The sequence below is a fragment of the Amia ocellicauda genome, chromosome 17 (assembly GCF_036373705.1).
Source record: "Amia ocellicauda isolate fAmiCal2 chromosome 17, fAmiCal2.hap1, whole genome shotgun sequence".
In the NCBI taxonomy this organism is placed as follows: Eukaryota; Metazoa; Chordata; class Actinopteri; order Amiiformes; family Amiidae; genus Amia; species Amia ocellicauda.
Genome location: NC_089866.1, coordinates 5705032 through 5725830, shown reverse-complemented (window position 1 = coordinate 5725830; position 20799 = coordinate 5705032). Strand labels below are relative to the sequence as shown.

At 42.1% G+C, this 20799-nt stretch overlaps 2 protein-coding genes across 4 annotated transcripts in view; one reads left to right on the top strand and one right to left on the bottom strand.

Moving 5' to 3' along the window:
• Window positions 1-9491: 9491 nt before the first annotated feature.
• tnfrsf13b (TNF receptor superfamily member 13B) lies at window positions 9492-13321 on the top strand. The gene is made up of 4 exons (XM_066688797.1): window positions 9492-9752; window positions 10560-10676; window positions 10877-11095; window positions 11542-13321. The coding sequence occupies exons 1-4, from the start codon at window positions 9644-9646 to the stop codon at window positions 11796-11798; spliced, it is 702 nt and encodes a 233-aa protein (XP_066544894.1). The 5' UTR covers window positions 9492-9643; the 3' UTR covers window positions 11799-13321.
• Window positions 13322-16626: 3305 nt separating this feature from the next.
• Window positions 16627-20799, bottom strand: part of usp22 (ubiquitin specific peptidase 22) — a 39831-nt gene continuing 35658 nt past the window's right edge. For all 3 annotated transcript variants that reach the window (XM_066688796.1, XM_066688795.1, XM_066688794.1), the window contains 5 exons: window positions 20442-20568; window positions 19869-19960; window positions 19645-19707; window positions 18879-19028; window positions 16627-18000 (listed from right to left, as the gene is read on the bottom strand). In XM_066688796.1, the coding sequence (XP_066544893.1) occupies window positions 17958-18000; window positions 18879-19028; window positions 19645-19707; window positions 19869-19960; window positions 20442-20568 (475 nt within the window). In that variant the 3' untranslated portion in view covers window positions 16627-17957. The remainder of the gene's footprint in view (window positions 18001-18878; window positions 19029-19644; window positions 19708-19868; window positions 19961-20441; window positions 20569-20799) is intronic.

Below are 20799 nucleotides of genomic sequence, written 5' to 3'. Positions count from 1 at the left end.
GGTTAGTGACGTCATGGGTGGAGGACCGCCCCGGGCTCGGAGTTGGTCTTTTCAGTGCCTGAGTGACGGGAGGGTCACATTTAAACACGGACCTCTGTGTATAAAACACGCCTGCCAGCAATCTCTTCCCTGCACGGATTTAATGCAATATCTAAAAATGGAGTGTGTGCGTTATTTTAAATGTTTGTTTTATTCCCGTTTTAAAGCCCCGTGAGTTTGAAGTGATCCCGCTAGCAGTGATTCGCACAGGTCTGTTCTGCAGCAGTTTCGTTTAAGTTCTTGTGCCGTGTTATTAGTGACAACCTTTCATTAGTTAGAGTGATAATCCATCTTAAAATATATGAGTTTTCTTTCGGTCGTCAGGCCGGGGCATCGTAGCAAATAGGCTGGCGTTTTTGGTATCCAGCACCAGCTGTTACTCTAGGGTCACTCGCAGCAGTGCATTCTGGGATTTGTAGTTTTAAGGGACAAACGAGGAAGTTGCCTCAATTTGGTGGGGGGAGATTTGTCGCAGTCTGCGTTGTATTTTATTTCATATTACTTTTGTGGATATTACTACACAGAACCCACTATTTTGTCTTATTTTTAAGGCTATTAAACGTATAGTCTCGATAAATGCAGGGCTATTCACAGTCACTTAATGTGTTGCTTTTATTTGCTAAACATTTTTTAAGGGAGGATTTGTCTTAATCTTTATACATATGAATCAGAGGTTTAAAATAAAAAAACGTATAATAATATAAAACATGTGCCTAGATAAAACACCTTTGCATCTACAGGGCGTTTTTTCACTGCACACTTGCTGCACCATCACAGATGTCAGCAATTGTATTTTTAATGAATCTCTCATTAACATTAGCTTACGCATGCTCAGTTTGTATTCTTTAATATATCTAATTTTCCTGTTGCACCATAGGGGCTGTCACTGTCCTGTGTGGGTCCTGCTGTGTGTAAGTCTCCAAACAATGGAAATGTTCATTGAATTAATTAGCAGAAGCCAACATAAGCCTCGTTTTGTAAAGATGGTGGCACCAATAAACCACAAACAAAAAGCTCGAACACAGCAGCCTTTTGAATAATACAACACAGGTAAACCGAGCGCCCTATTCAAAGGTATCGCATGTCTGGAAAACCAATTGTAACACTTTGGTAATATAACCTCTCTTTCAGCAAGCCTCTGCTATTTTATTCACCTATATAACAGCCACACAGATGCCTAAGTGTGTCGAACCAATGGGAATGTTTCGAATGACTGTATAAAACACCACAGGTAGGAGAGTAAGAAAGAAAGAAAGTATTTTGACTCAATAAAGTACTCTTTACTTTTATAATCTTTAGAAACCTTTTCAAAGCATGTGGTGAACCTAATCCCTATGGCTTTCGCCCAAGGGGAATCCCAATGGAGCGCACTCTCCGGGAGGTTGTTTTTATTTTAGTCATAAATGTGATGTGTTGGACAACAAATTGCACATGTTGCTTTTCCCAGCACAGCAGCCCTGTTTCAATATTTCACTACTTCAAAGCACATACGAGGCAAACGATGTTCACTGGAGACTCGGAAACTATTTTATTATTATTTAGATTGAACAAAACCATCAATCGTTGTCAACATTATTTGTCTTTCCGTGGCAAAAGGCCCGAAACACCACGAACTGACACATCAGAAACCCTCTCAATCTCTTTCTGCCCCATCCTCTCTCTCTGTTACAGGTGCTGGCAAACCAAAAAGGGTGTGTTGCCCGTCCAGGGGGATAATTGACAGTTTGCCACACTCTCCTGCTGGCCAATCATTCAATCAAGCCTCCGCAGACAGACACACCTGAAAGTGTCACAAGCCCTTTCGTGGCAGGGGAAACCTCACCCTGCCAAAGTGTGTGTTTACCTCAGATATGCATTTAATTTATGATTTGCCACTTCACCGCTCCCAGACCACAATCCACAAACCGCCAAAACAGAACACACAGCGGTATGCTACTCTTGTTCCCATTCAGCATAATGTCAGCTACGTTTTGACAAAATTATAAACTAAATCTGCTGGGGCATGATGTCAGTGCTACAGGCTTCAGGTGGATTATAGTATGTTTCTGTTTACAAAAAACAAAGTAAGATGCACTTGGGTGCCAAGAACCGTACTCGGTCTTAACAGGAGCCACTAAATGCATTTCCTGTCTGGAGCTTGCTTAGCGTTTGAGGCTACTCCATGTTTACCAATCTTCAGTATACATTTGGCAGCTTTGTGTGGCTTGGTAGTGGACAAAAAATACAATTGCTTGGCTAATATTTGCAGAGGAAGTAGAAGCAAGTGCTAGCTGTGCCTGAGTTAAAAGAAAATGTGTAACTGTTATAAGAGTCCAAAGGAGCTTTTTCTTTTCTTTTTTCCAAGATAACCATCAGAGAAATACCACAGCACTGCCGCTGCACAGAGCAGTTGTCTGCATACGCTGGCAACCAGTACCGAGACTTTTTCAACACAAGGTGTGTGATATTTGTGAACGAATGTTTTGATTCGGTCGGCTATTGATGCAAAGGACCAGGTGGTTTCAAAAGAGCGGCCGCAAAGCATAGCATTGACCATCATTTGTGCCCGTCACCCTTGAGAGACGGGACTTATTTGAGTTTAGGATTGTTTATGCCTTTGTTCTCCACCGCCCCATCTAATAATCAGGAACTATCTAGATTAAATAGTCTTGGACAAGAAAACAACGAACATTATATAGCACCTGAGAATCACACAGCTGTTGGCTCAGGTGCTATATAATGTATGTGTGTAGAGTGCGTCGGTCAATTGAGTTAAATAAAAACTGAAAACAAACAGTGCGTTACAGTCCATTCCTATTAATAAAGAACAAGAGGTTTTCTCATTAACTTTTCAGTAACTGCTGCCTTGACATCTCTCGGTGTATTTGCCCAAGGGAAGCAGAACTGGATGCTTACATTAGTTCTAGCCTCTTATGAACAGAGACTGTGCCCTATTGCCTGGGCTGTAATGATTAAACAAGGTGAAGTGTCAGTACCTGTGTAGACAGGAGAAGAGTGTGCAGTACTTCTTTGGTTTTTATATATCTATTTATTTCAAGAGCAGTAAGAGCATAACAACAACAGCAAAAAGAATAATCTGTACTCCTGCCCCTTAAAGCCAAGAATGTTCTTCTTCTGCTGTTTATGAATATAGATGTATAGTTAATCTATTGTCTATTATATGTATCTAACTACATCCTTTGAATGACAAATGCTACCCTACTGTTAACAGTGCATTGTCACTATTGTGTCCGGTAAGAAAATGTCGCCACCTGCTGAAACACTGGAAAAGTTTGAATCGGATAGAGCAGTGGTTCTCAATCCTGTCCTGGAGGAGCCCCTTCCCTGCTGGTTTTTGTTCCAGCCGAGCTTTCAATTACTTAATTGAACCCTTAATTGAAGTTATTTGATTACATTGGACTCTTTAAATTGTGTAACTGATCAAAAGTTGGTTACTTAATCATTTCCTTACATAATTTTATATTTAACTTAAAACCCCTCCTGTTAAAAATAATTAAAAGACTCTGATTTAGTAAATGATTAGTTGAATTAAAGGTTCAATTAAGTAATAAAAACCAGCAGGGTAGGGGGTCCTCTAGGGCAGGTTTGAAAACCACTGGGATTGTGTGGCAGTGTGATTTGAACCTATTTCATTACTGTATCTGTGAGGTTTACTGTGTGATATTTCTATTCAACAATTTGATTTGTGGATTTATTTTATTTTATTTGTAGTGCTGTGTCCCACTTACTTCAGCATTCTTCAAGAACAACACAAAATACAGCTAAATTTACTGTATCACTACAAAAACATCTTTACATGGGCCATCACCTTCTGGGCCAGGCCGTTGATGAATATAGTCATTTTCTTTAAACCTCCCTGCCCTCCAAACCCCCCCCTGTCACACTCATGTTAATATTTTCCAGTCATGTATGTTTAGTCAGCGTGTGCTACCACTGTGGCGTCTCCCACCCGTGACTGGAAAAGATGACAACATTTCGGATTGCTTTATTAACGTCTGAAAACGGCAGCTTTACATCAAGTGCACGAGATCTTGGGCCATCGTACTTTAAACTGAATCTGTTGTGTAGCACCAAGAGATTTCAAAAGAAAAAACATGGACTGAACCAATACAAGAAATCTTTTTATTTTTATGGTTTGGGGACAGTATGTTTGCAAGCTTGGAAACTCCTATGTGTTTGTTTACAAGTAACTTATTTTAATGCTTTCTGGAAGACAAATGTGTCTTGGCAATCGTTTGACTGTGGGGTCGTGTTAATTAAGGAGTTTTCACTGCATGCTATGAACATTTGGGAAAAGGTAAAACAGATTTTTCTCTTTGTATAACAAACACAGGAATGAGAAAAAAAGTTATGAATTTCAAATCTAAAAGCACAGTTTATTTTTCATTTACAATATATACACATATATACAACAAGGTACAACTTTTTTTTTTATTTTCTTCACAAAAATTAACCCGTGGATCTGTATATAATACCTCATAATGCGCTGTGCTGTATCCAGGCCATATTATACATATTACTGGCCTCGTGACGCTCTCAGCTGCCCTAAATGTCTGTCTTTATTGAATTACTCACTGTACTGAATCATTCAGAGCTGGGGTCCCCAATCCTGGTCAAAACTACATTCCAACACAGACTCCAGCTCTCTTTAATACTCTGAATTGAAAACTAAACACCGAGGAGTGTTGTTGGACTGATCCTGTCGAGAGAATAATTAGATAAATGCTCGGGCAGAATGGAAGCATCAAGACACTGTGATTTAGTTCCGTTGGTTTCCCTGGATCTCCAGTCCCAGCACATTGATGTCATATGTAGCTCTAATCACACTACAGGTGGTCGGGGGTGAGGGTCTGGTCATATATTTGCACACTACAGTACAATGTAAGATTAAAAGTCAGACAAAGCCCTTCCCCTCACTCCAGGGAGGTGTGAGTGTGGTGTGAAAGCAGTAGTACTTTATCTGGTCTCCTCTGGTAGTAAAACACTGCTGCTTTAATGGTGAAACTATTAATATTGAATTTGTTTAGTAAAACAACAGAAAGGTTGCAAATGCAAGCGGCCAACTTCCCCATTTGAGGGGGGAGTTCGTCTTCTCACTGCTATTTTCTCCACTTCATTTCCTCTTTTCTGTGCCGAGATGGTTCAAGCTGTCCAGCGCTGAGTGGTTTCCATCTGACAGTGACAACAGCTGCAGAGAGTCACAACACACACACACACAAGAGACACACAGAGACGCACAAAGACAGACAAAGACACAGAGACACAGACACACACACACACACACACACACACGCGCGCGCGCAGACAGACAGACCCAGACAGACCCAGACATACACGCGCACATGTCTGACTCATTTAATATAATGGTCTTTTACCTGAAAACATGATACAGGAAAACGCTCAACCCTCTATTTTTCTAGAATGGGTAGTTTTGAAGCGAACTGCCCTTTATTAAAGTTACCAAAGAGGAAATGATAAATGATCTAAATTATTTGTACAGTAACTCTCAGGAATTGCATTCATTTATTTGATTACAGCTTGGTGTTTATTTTTTTCAAAAAATCCAGTGTAACTAAACAAACATCCAAGATAACATATCGATATAAATGTATTTCACCTATTGATAAAAGTTGATTGTTTTATTGTAGCATAAGAGCGATTTCTGTGAATTATATGATCGAACGATTTACTGAATTTAAGCTGGAGAAAAATGTAATGGGAATGGAAGTATTCTGAATACGTGAATTGGAGAGATAGATAGATAAATAGATAGAAGTCTATCCTTCCATCCATTCATTTCCAATAACCACTTCATCCAGTGCAGGGTTGCAGTATCTTTAAGAAGTACTTATACAAATTATATGGCACTCAGTTAAGAAAATATTTATATACATCTAGTAGGAAGGACATTACAATGTGGTGTTCAGCGTTTGGTGGCCCAGTCAAAACACAACTCTTCTGGTTAGGTGTCTAGTTTCACTCAATTTGCATTTCAATGTGACATTTTGATCTAAGTGTGCAGTTTCTTATATCTTCGGACAGTGGGGAGCATTGTTGTTTAATCTTAAGTTACTGGGAAGATTCAGCTCGATCCACTCCCCTATGAGTGTGCTGTGTTTCACAGTGAGTCAGTCAGATCTCTCTAAATGACTCTCCGCATTTGCCTTCTCTCAGTTAGAGGGGCATTTTTATACATCCTGCATCTTTGCTCAGGTTCATAAATTCAAGTTTACGCCTAAGTAGGTGATATGTTGACAATGTATTTCCCTAAAGGCTTCACTTAATAGAGTTGTTTACCAGGACTAACGAAGGGTGACAAGCACATCTTTCTAAAGAAAGTTTCGTTTTCAGTACCTAGTAATCATAGAAGCAGAGATAAAGACCCAGGATGTCGTGTATTTCAAACGCTTCATTCACTGTGAACGGCCCGTACAGCAGAGCCCTCGCATTGAGTGATTGTCCACAGAGGTGTCTGCTGCTGCTTCCACATCGAGTTGTCACGTTGTATAAGGGTTGTGTATCCATGATGCTTCTGCATAAGGGAATGCTTCTAAATAGGCCAAGTGCTGTGGGTGTATATTGTACCTTTCAGAGGCGTAGAGAAAGGGAAATAAATATGTATGATGTACTGAGTGTGACATTGAATATAATTCCACCCCAAATGTACTGTAACATTTGTATCATTATTGTTTCCAACCTTGATCATTGGGACACTTTGAGAGAAGACAGGAAATTAAATCTACCTTTCAAAGCAAAGACATTAACATTTACATCAGGCATTGGCTTGAATGCTGGCTGAATACTGTTTCAATAAAAATAGTGAATACTGGAATGAAGACTGATAACACATTTAGTTTAAGATGAGCAACAGGCACGGGGGGGCTTCATAAACTTGATATGACAAAGATCACAACACGTAGGTCTCACATAAATATTGTTAACTATAATGGGAAGATTCTGGAATACAAAACCATAGATAAGCAATTCATCAAATATATACATTTCCTGTGTGCAGAAGCACTATTTTAATAATTGACTGCCACAATTTACAGTGTAATTCCCTACAGTAAAACTGAATGTGTTTATATTAGCAGTAGTTTATTTTCCTTTTTATACAAAAAGGTGTTTGGGTTTTTTTTAAGAAGGAAAAACATTTTGATGCTTACTGTACCAGAGTGTAATTCATCACACTCAGCTGGGAACAGCAAATCTGAGCAAATCTTCAGGGATTTTCTGTATTTATTCTTTAGCAAACAAAAAAAAGTTCTTGTATTTTGTGCTGTGTGGGTAGTTGCCGTTTCATGGGATACGATAATTGAGCAAAACAAGGCCTAACCTCCAAAGATTTTTTTTTCCCCCAATCCTGAAAGTGAGAAAAACTTAATTGATTTACAACTCCAGTGTCTCATACCATTAGCATTGATCACGGCACAGATGGTGCGGCGCCCTGGGCTTTCCTGGTGCAGCAGAGAGGAAACATGCACACTGCTTAACTAGTGAAGGGGAAACCCCAGGAAATGCTTGAATACAACCATACCCAAATTGTCCTTCTACTTAAATGGGTGGGGATTGCTGACAGCGTGCGCCCCAGGCCCATTTCTGCCGATCGTCCGAGGTGAGTGACTTGTCATCGGGGTGCTTTTCACAGGTCCTGGGATCTTGGCATAGCGGGCGTCCTTTCGCCAGCTCCTCCTTGTGCTCCAGAGCATGGCGAGAGGAGAGCAGGTTCTCTCCGCAGTTGATTTCTCTTTAGTCTAGGAAGAGCGGGGGGCCGTGGAGAGAGGGCTGTAGGGTCCCATGCTGTTGTCGGTGCAGTGCATGTAGCTGGACTGTGGTTGGGGATATGGTGTCAGAAATAGGATAGTAAATATATATCTATTAATTCATGAAACGCTTAAGACAAAAAGCATGTGGATACAGTTCACTTAACCGTGTGCCTGTTGGAAGCATGTCATTTAAAGGCCCCGTGCATCGCTGCCTACAGTTTCACTCATTGATTCTTAGATTGTATTTGCAGTTAGATGTGTTTCTCCAACCACATTAAATAAAAGGTGAGTAATGAAGGGTTTTAAAGTTGTACATAGAAATATTTAAGATTTTTCTATGGATGCATAGTTTATATATTAAAAGAAAGGTTTTCCACAACGGGGGGCTGGTTACCCCAGAGGAAAAACGTCTCCAACTCACAAGGTCAAATCCAGTTCTATAGCTCAGTCCTTTAGATCCTTAATGCCGATGAACAGCTCAATTAAAGTGAATCCAAGCAGCTTCTCTTTTTGTAGTGATAGACGAGGTTTAGGCATCGGTCAGAGGGGTTTCATGTAATTAAATAATTGTTTAGAAGAGAAGCTTTTTGGATACAGACATTGAGTTCAGTTGACCCGACTGACATTCAATTTGAGTTCATTTATGAATCGATTTATTGGAGATTTCAATTTTGTTTGTAGTCCATATCTGTATTTAAGACAATCTTTCAAGATTGACTGATGCTAAGGACAGATGTGTATAATCAATGCATTCAAATCCATGTTTTCATTATTTTCCATGATTTATTCTTGTAAACTATCGTACTACATTCTTGTTTGTATTCACTGGCTGTGTCGATTATCAATTAGTGGGGCCCAGGTGTTGAGGGATTAATTAACTGATTCACTGTGTTTCTAAACTGTGGTCTGTGGGCCAGTGAGGACAGGCATGTGTTGACACATATTGCAGTATATGGGTGAAACAAATATACACTTTTGAAATGGGATTGCTAGGGTTTTCACTTTAATTGAACTGTCTCAGCAGTCTCTGCTGCTTAATAAGTGCTTTTTACCTCATGAATTAGAGACTTTTCAGTGGTTTTTATTTATGGTTAGCACCTCATTGTAGAAAACTTTATTGTGCATGAACACTTTTTAATTGATTATACACAAACAATGTTAAATGTTCTGTTTTTTATTCTTTGGTTTAATTGAGAATATAGGGAAATGTTATAGCGCCTTTAGGTTGTTTTTGACATTTGGACTAGTTCAGTTTCCCAATTAAGTGTGCAGTTCAAGCTGGGGGTGGGAATCCCATCTTAATATTGATAGTCTTAGGGTTGCATTTTAACTGGGTTCATTTGAATTGACATGCAGACGGGGCGTAGCTTAACATTTCTGTGACATGAGTTTCGGTTCAGACTGCTGTAAGAGCTGGTGATTCAGTAGGCGTCTTACAATCCATCTCTCAACTTTGCTTTAAGAGTATCCAGGCATCCTGAGGTGCTACTGGAGTCTTCATTTTCTATGGCAGGGGTTTTCAAACCGGTCGTGGAGTACCCCCTGCTCTGCTGGTTTTTGTTCTAACCTAGGTCTTAATTACTTAATTGAATGGTATATTGCTTTGTTTGGTCAATTAAGGATTCAATTAAGCAATTAAGACCTTGGTTGGAACAAAAACCTGCAGGGAAGGGGGCACTCCACGACCGGTTTGAAAACCACTGTTCTATGTAAACACATTCCAGGTATCTGAAGTTGAATTTCATGCATCCTTATCAAGCATTTTGAAACCGTTCTTGTAGTTTTTCAGTTTTTTTCGTGAAGTATTGGACTCCTCATCCTTCCAGACACGAGGCACCATGGAGCGATGCCCAGACACCATGTACCACGACACACTTCTCCGCAAGTGCATCCCCTGCAAGGATGCGTGTGAGCAAAACCTCTCGGAGAAATGCATCCCTTTCTGCGGTTAGTTTCGTCTCTCCTTGGGAACACATTATCTTTCATCCAATTATCAAATAGATAGATTATATTCATCTATATAGATGCAGTATGTTTTTTTTTTATTCAGTTTTCTTTAATATATATAATCCATTATTTCTATTTTTTCTCTTCAAAAGTTACTTTTCCAGAGACTGAGGAGGGAATCTAAAAATAAACACTAGAGGGCAGCACAAGGCTGGATTACTAGGGTAACGGGTATATGGTATAAAAGGTCTATTTATGAGAGAATGCATTTAACATACACCCGTGTTTCATGTGAGTCAAAGTCCACTGAGATTAATGTTTCTATACGTCAATACCTGAGGAAACTAAATACAGTAGTTTAATTAATTGATGAAACGGCGGAATTGAATGGATCGAAAAGCAGTTCTGTGCAGACCCTGTGGGAGAGAGCAGGGGGAAACCCCGGTGTTGTATTGAGCATCTGTATTTACATTCTAATCAGCATTTCATATTCAATGTTTTATTTCAGTTACTTTTCCCTCCTCTGTAAATCCTGGGGTCAGAGACCGGACTGGACTCTTTCAATGCGTCTGAAGCAAAACCACTGTTGAAAACCCCCAGTTTAGGCAGAAGGTCCCCGCTGAGCCCCCGGGGTATTCAGCACTTCTTAAACCCTAGAGAAGCCATGGAGCTAAAGGTGTAGGAGTCTGCAGAACAAGGGCACTGATCCATTAGAGCTGGGTACCTCCTACAAGGCAGACACTGACCCAGCCCAGCTTATTCTTGCGTGTTCCCCCTTCATTCATCACATTTTCCTCCCCGTCTCAGTGGTCCTGCAGTGCGAATCGACACCAGGGAACTACTACGACAAGCTGCTGGACCAGTGCCTGCAGTGCTCGGAGGTGTGCGCCTCCAACATAAAGGAGTGCTCCGCCGTGTGCCAACGTAAGTCCTCTCTCTTGCAACATTAAGACTGAGCCCTTAAGTGTGTTTAAATGCGTATCCTATCCAGTCAGGAATTAGTCAAGAAATGCCCTCGAACATCTGTGAACCCAACCCAGAGCAGGGGGTTTCTAAGTAGTTGGGGGGGAAAAAAAACACCAGTAAAGTGGATAAAAGCCTGTGTGTGGTGCGTTTACCTCAAGAGCCGACGCTCGTGAGTCCTATGCAGAGGCCGGTAGGAGAGGGACTCACGGAGCACCACGCCGCCATCATCTACTTCCTGCTGGGCCTGTCCCTCGCTGTCCTCATGTGCACCCTGTCCGTCGCGCTGCTTGTCCTGGTCAAGAAGATGAAGCGCACCAAGATCGTCACTCCCTTCGAGAGCAAGGAGCCCAGCAAGCTGCCCACCAGGTCCTCCAAAGGTGATTTCTTCTTCGTCTTCCTATATTATATGCTCTTGAGATGAGTATTTGATGAAACCTCTTGTCATTTGGAGATATTTTCATTTGTAGGTTCACCAGAACAATCATAAAGCATCTGTGGTTGCATATTGAAACCAGCTCTCCCAGGCCGATGCAGAGGTTGGAGCTGTGATTAGGAACGAATTAGAGACCGGCTGTTCTAGAACGGTGTTTATTACAGGAGGGAGGAGTGTGTGGTGGGATGGAACCACAGTAAGGGCAGGTTTTAAGCTATATTCAGATCCTCAATGGCTATTCATCAACAAATGGTCAATTATACCCCAGTGAAAAATAGTTACTATGAGCGAGACCTCTGCAATAACGAGACCAGTGTGGATCTGCAGGAATTGACCGAGTATCGTTGAGTCAGACTCTTGCCATTGACCTCAGTTCCCTTATTCTTGCAGACCACTTGCTCGAGTCCGGCGGTCCGCTGGAGACCGATGCATGGAGAGGGGCGTCCAAGCCCACGGAGACCTGCCTCTACTGCTTCCCAGAGCTCAAGGCGGTCGGGAGAGCAGAGGGCAAGCACACAGAGGCGTCCCCCATCTACCAACAGGCGGCGCCCACCACTCCTCTGATCACCGGCACGGCCATTTCTACCCCCTACGAGAAGGACAGAACGTTTAAGATCATCTGCTCCCCGTCCCAGACCAGCACTTAATGGGTTCGTGCGAGAGAGCGCTGCACGGATTGCCCAACGCCGTCACGGGTTTTGGAAATGCCTTCAAGGTCGGAAAGCGGGCGTTGTGGGACTGTGCCGTATGCGAAAGGAGTTTGGGGAATAATGATTTAGTCCAGCTTTTTGGGAATTAAACGGAAATGAGGAACCACCAGGACTCCAGTCTTCATGTGGGAGGAGTCTCGTGTAAACTGCATCAGGGTTTCAAGGTTATTGGTAGCTGTTAGGAGAAAACCGTTTAGCAGATGAAGCTGCATTATGGGACACTTTGCAATTTAACCTCTCACTCACACACACACACAATCCTAAAAGGCTCTTTGGAAGTCTAACCACATTCACGCTGGAGTTTGAATAAGGTGGGCAGAGATAACTTATCCTGAGTATAGACTTCACAGGGTGCAACTAATCAACCGACTACACTGAGGAGGCACTCAACTCTTCAAATATGTAGACAATTGAATAATACAATCGCATCGCATTACACAACACAGATCCAGAGACGAGGGCGTAGTCAACAATATGCGATTTCTTTTTGTTCTCCGACTGAGCCTTTTGCTTCCGCAGCAATCCCAGGTGAAATCCCATCGCTGCGCTTCTGCGTCTGCCTACGTTTGCGCTTTGGAAAGATATGCCCATAAGATGCTCATTCATAATCCTTACAGATCTGAAAGTGTGGGACGACAATATTCGAGGCAGCGGCTTCTGGTAGATAGATTACATTATTGTAATCCAACCACACAATCTAATGTTATTGTAAACCTAGAGCACAGTGGTGGGGGAGATGGGGGGGTACGAGGTGTCACCTGCACCATGTCTATAGTATAACACCCCCTCTCCACCACACAACAAAACCACATTCGGTAATGCACATTTTAAAAGATAAATAAATGAAATAACTTAGTTTCCTCACTAGTTTCATAAGCCTAAGAATAAAAAGGGATTCCTTTAGCAGTATGTTCCCCAAAGCCAGACGTCTTTATTCCCAACCGCTCTCAGAGCCAGATCACATCTCCATGCCAAGTGGCCTCACGCCTTTATGGGTCAGTCATACAGACAGGCTTAACACAACTGAACACCAACACACACAGCAGCCACCGTTTCTTTGTTGTAACATTCAGACAGAGCAGGGGGACGCCTGGGGAGACGGGACCATCTCAGAACCAGACTCAATGGTCCTTCAGCTTCTTATGATGCAGGCCAAAGAATAATCAAAAAGGTGCAGCTTTTCATTCGCTAAAAAACAAATATAAATCAAATGCAGTCAGGCCACAATTAATCAACAGAGCAGTGCAGCAGCAGAAGAGACTCACAGATGACAGTAACTGTAGCGCTACAACAGGGCAGCGTATCTTGACTGGATGTTGGTGAACACACCGACTCACTGCACACTTTATTCTTCCATCCCTTCAGAAGTGCTCAGGACTGGATATGTTCTCCCATCTTCTGAAGCCTTGTGTATGAATGTAAGAATTGTTTTCAATGCAGGGACATATTTCTCCTGGCATTATTTCAACTGTGAACCCTTTCGGTATGAGAGGTTATCCTGATCCCAATTCCCTATTGAGTTATACGAGATGAGTAGGATATATATATTTGAATGCATCAGAGTAACTGGGGTATCCGGTGGACACTGTGAAAGAGTTCCTTCAATGCTCACGTTTTGCGAAAAAAATAAATAAAGTTGAAACGATTGTGAAGCACACGACCTCTAGTCTTATTCAAACCTCTCATTCTTCCTGCATGGCGGCAGTTAAGATTCATAATAGTTTGGTTTAAACCCAGTTGGAGTTTGGGCCGACACTGCACGTCCTTCTCCAGTGTAGGTGAGCAGTCTGGTTAGTTTCAAACTGGTCTGGTTCCCCGTCGGTCCCAGTCGAGTCCTGGATGGAGATGCGTGGCGGACCCTGCTACAGTACCAGCCTGTGTCCCGCTCTTTCATGCGGTTGGGAAATATGGAGGCAAACTCCGTCAGCTTTGGTTTCAAATCGATTTGTGAAGAAAAACAAACAAGATGCCACTGGCTCATTTAGGGGATCACATTTTCAACACGTTTTTAATGACACTTGTTTGCAGCTTACTTGAGTCTATTTGTAGTGATCTTAGGGTGTGTTCACACTTGGCAGGTTTGGTTCAATTAAAACGAACTCTGGTGCGATTGCTCTCTATTAGTGCGGTTCATTTGAACAAGTGTGAACGCTGCCACCCAAACCTTGGTGCGCACCAAACAAGCGGACCGAGACCGCCTGCAAAGCGGGTCTCATTCCGCTTCCAAACGAACTCTGGTGCAGTTCGATTGATATATGAACGCAACATGGACCAAAGGCGTCTAAATGAACCAATAAGATGTGATGTCACAAGATGCGACCCATAGAGCGGGAACAGCGGTGTACGCTACTCACAACAAAACGAGCAGATGGCAAACAGAGCAATGAGGAAGTAAAAGCTCCTTATTAACATTTGGTCCGACGACCATATTTCCAGCCTACTCGAAATGTTCAAAATGTTCAGTGATCGGTTAAGGGAAAGTGGGTTCAACAGGAGTGTGGAACAGTGCCACATAAAAGTGAAGTAGTTTTGCCTCCTTTACACATTTTATGTTCTCCTCGTTTGTTCTCAGCTGGTATGAATACCACCATATAAAACGCAAAGCCAACGAAAGCATTTAGCCCAAGAGACGGCATGGTTTTGGATGTTTGGCTGCGAACGGATGACACGCAAATCCGTGAAGCGTTCAGATTTTTTTTTTTTTTTTTTTTTTAAACGATGTTTGGCAAGTTCCGTCGCAAAATATACATCATAAAAGCTGTCCAATCAGGTTGTGACCTTATCATTATGCCTTTTGTTTAGGTTTGGTGTTATAAATGCCAATGTGAACGCTAAGCGAACCAGGACTAAATGCATCATTTTCGTTTTTGGTCCGGACCAAGAGAACCGAACTACAAGCGTGAACACACCCTTAAGCTGCCAGGTCAAATCAAGTCATTCTTGCCCAATTAATGGACAGAAGCTCCGGATCTGAACACAAGTACTGAGGCAACACCAGCGCCAGTCCCAGTCGGTGTACGAGAAGGGAAAACTCACATTTCCAAATCCACTCATTTGTGCAACTGTGGTTGTAGGTTAAATATGATCTCTCGGCATAAAAAAATAAATAAAAAGAGCATATACATTTATATTAAAATGAAAAATAACTTCAAAGCTGTCAGCAGCTCATGAGCATCTGCAGCCCAATGAAGAGCTAAAACCTCACTGGATGCTTTACACGAGGAAGCTAGAAGAGGAGGCAGGTTTATGGTCATGGTAATCTGTTACACCTTCATTATCACACACATTCTGGATGGGGGGGTGGAGGAAATTGTCCCAATTTAATAAATCTTTTAAGATGTCTTCAGCGATGACACTTTTTACTTCACTGAAAAAACTAATCTAATTAAATTAGAAAAGTGCCTTCATGCAATTAGTAAACCGTAATCTTTTCAATTTAGTACTTAAAAAAATTATATATAATGAGGAGCACAGAATGTACTTGGTAAACGATACCCAGAAAATAAAATGAAAAAATTTAAAGTCTCCTTAGACGTTGTTACATTAAACCTTCATTTTATCCCAAGTTTGTTTATTAAAGAATATGTTTAAGAGATTTACTAAATGGGACGTCTTTCCCTGAAGTGATGTCTTGCCATAAAACAATCCGACAAAAAAGACAAAATAAATGTGGCTTAGTCTTAATAGTTTCCAACACCTTAATCGTGCATTTATTGTAACGCGTAGTCCAAAGAACTGTGTTTGTGATAACCAAGCAGAGGAACACTGGTTTTAAACCACATTCTGGATCACCACAGTGACTCATAGCTCAATTTCGTGGTTGCATGAAGTTCGATAAATAACTAAGCCAGTCATCGCATGTGCGCTCTCCTGTGAGGAACGTCAGTGATTTGAGTTGGCCCAACGCAAGCAATTTGACCAATTTAAAAATGCATTTGTGGGAAAAGAAAGCAACAGCGTTGGCAGGACCAGCTCGTCCCCTCACCCTCGCACACCATTTGGTGGAAGCAGCAATGACCCACTAAGTGATCTTGCACCATCCTCCGAGGAGTTGAAACAAGTCGCTTGCAATGTTTGGGCAGGTTAATCAATGCACACTGATGTACAAAATCAACTCAGATACGACTGGACAGGACAGATGACGGTCAGGCGTTTCTCCAAGCCATGATTTAAGCTACGGATCCTGTCAGCGAATGTAAACGCACCCAACCAGCCCAGAGGGACCGAGACCAAGCAGCTGTCTGGTGGCTCTTCGGTTTGTGGCGGCCTTGGCGCGTTCAACCCAACCCGTCGTTGTTCATGGAACAACGGACCGACACGGACTCCTTGAGCTGCCTGCTCGATTCCCAGTCTAAACGGCAGGGCTGTCAGTCTCCAGATGCACACAACTGGGGTAACACGACACCACATCCAAGTCGGAGGGAAGTGCGTCACCCCAACGAGCTGCTACTTTTTCCCCACAATGCCCTTCATTTTCCATGTCAAGTAAGCTCTCTCAAAGGTTTGCGAAGTCTAGTCAATGGGACAAAGATAATGATCAGAAGCAAAAAAATAAAGATGTATTAAGTTCAAACACACACCTTTAACATGAGTACTTGTACATGTTTTTGTTTATCACTGAAACGGATGCTTTTCGTTTCTCTTCGGACGATTCCCTGAAAATCCACAGCTGGCCCTTCCAGCCCTGGGGGGCATCAAATGCACTGTACGGTCCCTCACAATGTTCTCTCTTTCAAAGTAAGAAAAATAAATATCTGCAGCACACTTGAGGATATATATATATATTTTGTTTATAAGTCTTATCAACACCAGGAGGCTCCAAAAATCGTTAACAGTGTCGGATACTATTTAATGACCCTTGGGGCTCACTAGCAATATGGGTGGAGGATTTTACACACATTGGTGATATTTCACGGTTAAAAAAAAATAAAAATAAAATAAACCAAAACCTAAAACTCCAATCTCTGCTCTTTTATCCAGTTTAAACTGCATGCTTGGTATAGGAGTACTGATTCAGTACAGCACTGTTTTTTGTCCTGCATATGCAACACAGATACTTTTGGGATTAGCAAACACATTGCCAAGATTAATACTGTTCAATTAAGCAAGGGTGCACCATACATCGCGTATGCGCCGCCTCTCCCCTCCCACTAGAGTAGAAATTATGGTAAATGGAGCATCTGAAACATTAACACAGATTTTTTTTTTTTTTTTTTTTTTTTTCACAACCAAGTGAGCAAATTCCATCTTAATACCAAAAACAAACTTCTCACGATTAAAACAACGCAAAAACAGTTGTGTACCATGACAGCACATTTTTTTTCCCCCGAATGGAGCTCACTACAAAAGTGGGGTGGAAAGAAGTAAACCGGAATTGGATGAAATAAAAATGATATATTATATAATATTATATAATATATTGTCCCTGCCCTCGCCAAAAACAAAAAATAAAATCAGGGCCCTGAACTGATCTGTCCAGCTTTGTCAAATCGGCAGTCCTTCGGCACAACTCGCGTTAATTATATTGAAAACCTGTCTAAGTACTGCATTTATGGTTTCTTTAAAAAAAATAGATGTATACTAGTTCCATACAGTATTTTATAACTAAATTCACAAATTATAATTAAAAAAAAGAAAAGAAAAGTCCTTGCAAAGTCTTAATACCATCTTCCTGCAGTCGGACCCATATGCATTAAAAAAAATAAAAAGGTTTCTTTTCCATCGTAACATCGTAATTGCTTGGTCAGTTGGAGCTGGAGCACCGTGGGTAGGTGGGGGGCGGTGGGGGAATAAAAACAAAACAATGAGATGTGCCCACTCCTCTCCCATCCGTCTGTCTGTCCGTCCCTCGCTCCGTCCGCCGCGGATGAGGGGAGTGAAAGTGAGGCGTATTTTCATCTCCTCGTGCAAAATGGCTGGAGCCTCATGCCTGACCATAAAGCCATACAGGTCCCGCCGTCCTCCCTCCTTCGACCAAACGTCCGTGTCAAGTAGATACTGGTAGCTCAGTGCTGACTTTTAAAAGTTTGCTTTTTCTTTTATAAGTTTCAGGTAGGTTTGTGTGTCGTTTGAAGGCTTGCGCTCGCTCGGGTAAGGCTACTCGTACTCCAGGAACTGTTTGTGATAAAATAAGAGATACCTGCAGAGGACAAGAGAAGCAGGGCAGGCATCAGTGGAGATGGACAGGACAGGTCAGTTTTCACCAATACAATACAATCAGAACCCGCTATTAACCTGATTTGCTCAAATATACTTTTGCTAGGGCATGAAATTGGCAGGAGACTTTGAGAGAACAGACGTGTGGACGATATGAACGCAAATCATATCACAGCATTTTACGCTACACGATAAAGATACGATATACAAATTTTACTAACTATTTTGAGCAGAAAGTCTGAGCATCCATTGGCTAAACGGGCAGATTCTGAGCAGAATGACAAGTCTGTGGGACGTGAACGCACCCTATTTACACACGCCAATGGAGTGATGCATTCTGGGTATGGTAGACTGCTGAAGGAAGACTGCTTACAGGCATGTAGCTGGAGTTATCGATACAAAGGGGTGAGATTACAGAGTTGAAAATGAATCCTACAGTGGCCCATGTAGTCTATGAAAGGCTGTTTTGGAATCGATAGGACATTAAGAAGTATTCAATCTAAATCAAGAGACAGTAAGTGACCGGGTTTTATTTATGTAGCTACGGGGTTGAATACGTACTGAATCTGTAATTTACGATTTATTACCAGCACTTATTGGGGTTTTATTTATGTAGCCTAATTTGTAAGTGAATATACTGAAGCTGTTATATATTATTTATTAAAGCGCTTTGTTTATTAGCACAGCCTATTGTGGCTTTAACTGGTGTCCAAAACTAGCTCCTTTGAGCAAATTAACTCAAGATGGTAACATGCGTCTAATGTCATTTTTTTCTGACTTAAAAGTCAAACAACGCAGCTCTGACCTAACAAACAGCGTGCAGTCTTTACTGTTGCAGAAGTCCTGTCTAACGCCGCTCACCCTTCACTGTCTAGCACATCCTTGATGCTGGCCTTGGTGATGATTGCATCGTCACATTTAAACCACTGGTCCTTGTGCTGCCGGATGAAGCTCGTGTAGTGACCACTCTCCAGTGTGCCCTGATGATTGACTACTGCAAACAAGGAATACCTGGAAGAGAAGAGGAAGGGCTCTGTAAACATCCAGCTTCTTTTAACGGATGCACCGAGTTGCAAAGAGAAGGTACTGCACTGAAATGCAAATGTCACCTAACGGCAGATTTTAATTACTGAAATCCCACAGCACTCTGCTACACCTGCCCTTGATTTGTATGCATCCTTTGCAGCGCTGCAATGTACTTTACAATCTTGTCATGGAGATTGTGTTTCAGACAGACCTCATCTAAGTTACCCATTAATCAGATCTTTATGAAGGAGAGGGAAGGAATATCTGCCGTTAGAAATCTGAACTCGAAGAGAAAGTTCGTTAAAATGCAGCAAGAAAATGACTCCAGTTTAAAAGCTAAACATGGTTTACAATGATGTCTGAACATGGCGAGACGCACTCTACACAGAGGGTCTACTTACTGGAAATGAAATGGAGCAGATATGGATTGGTTGTGTAAACCACCCACACACACACACATTTAAAACGTTGCTGAAGGTTAGTGTCCTTACTTGCTCAAGAAAGTCCTTTGTCCTCAAAACACCTTTTAAAAATTTCACCCACAGTAAGACAAGTTGTGCAGAAAATAGGCATTTGAACTTTCAGAAAACTGAATACATACTTATTGTCGTTGTTTAAAGTGTCCACTGGTTGCTGATATTGTCCGTTCATCCGGCTTTCCTTACTGCAAGACCCATGGAAGGAAAAATAAATGCGTGTAAAAACATTGACTATTACAAAAGCCACACACTGTCGAGCGGTCCTAGATCCCGTCACACACCCACGTTCACGAGAGAAACCTGCGGTCCGGGCCGGGGCCGCTGCCGCGCAGGAGAGCAGCCTTACCTGGAGGCCATGAAAGGGGTCATGTCCAGCTCCAGGGGAAACGACACGTACGTAGTGATCTTCCGTCGCAGCTTGGCCGAGTGCTCGAACCGCTGCAGGGAAGGACACGGGGTGGGGGGGGTGAGACACTTCACACAAACGCCACCATGACCACAGGAACAACAATCGAGATGGAGGCGACTTGAAAGAGAGGCTCGATTTCTCCTCCCTTTTATGTTAAAGAAAGGATGGCAGATTAGGGATGGGAGTAAATCTGAAATAGGACTTAATAGGCAACATCGGCCTGTAGGATTAATCATTGCACGCACATAGAGATGTGACCAGAGTGACCCCTATTCTGCCTCCACACACACGCAATAAATATGTATATATATATAAAAATAACACCAGGCGATTTAATACATCACAGGCACCAAATGTCTTGGCAGGGATAAGGCTTGCCATTTGTGAACAGCTTTGTGTAATCCTGGGCTGTCGTCTTTTTTATTTTTAAATGAGCCGAGATTCCTTTTGAAACCTTAAGCGTGGCTCGGTACCTCGGCGAGGGGAGATGTGCGGTAATCCCGGACTTACTTTGAGATGAAAACAGGCCACTATAGGAAGCTTCTTCATCGTGAGCTGTTTTGTGGATTCCTGGTAACTATGGCAGCCGCTACATTTGATTTTGGCACTGCTTCCCAGATGCTCTGGCCGCGTAAACCTGGAAGACGGCACAACGCTATCAGCAGAGAGATAACCGCGTCCGAGCAAGAACTCCAGTAGAAAATTAGGGAGTTTTAATGGCAGAATTATGGAACTTTCAGAATACATGCATTAAAATAGTCTTTGGCGCATCATGTGGGAAGAGCTACAGGATTCAATTCTTTCAGACGATGTCACAGTATCATCACAGGAGAGAATCTATGCTTTATGAACTCTAGGAACTTGAGGG

Bases quoted from the DNA above. Each gene is read 5' to 3' on its own strand.
- tnfrsf13b (XM_066688797.1), top strand. From the start codon at position 9,644: ATGGAGCGATGCCCAGACACCATGTACCACGACACACTTCTCCGCAAG. The intron at 9,753-10,559 runs GTTAGTTTCGTC...TCCCCGTCTCAG, and splicing joins GAAATGCATCCCTTTCTGCG to TGGTCCTGCAGTGCGAATCG. The intron at 11,096-11,541 runs GTGATTTCTTCT...TTATTCTTGCAG, and splicing joins GCCCACCAGGTCCTCCAAAG to ACCACTTGCTCGAGTCCGGC.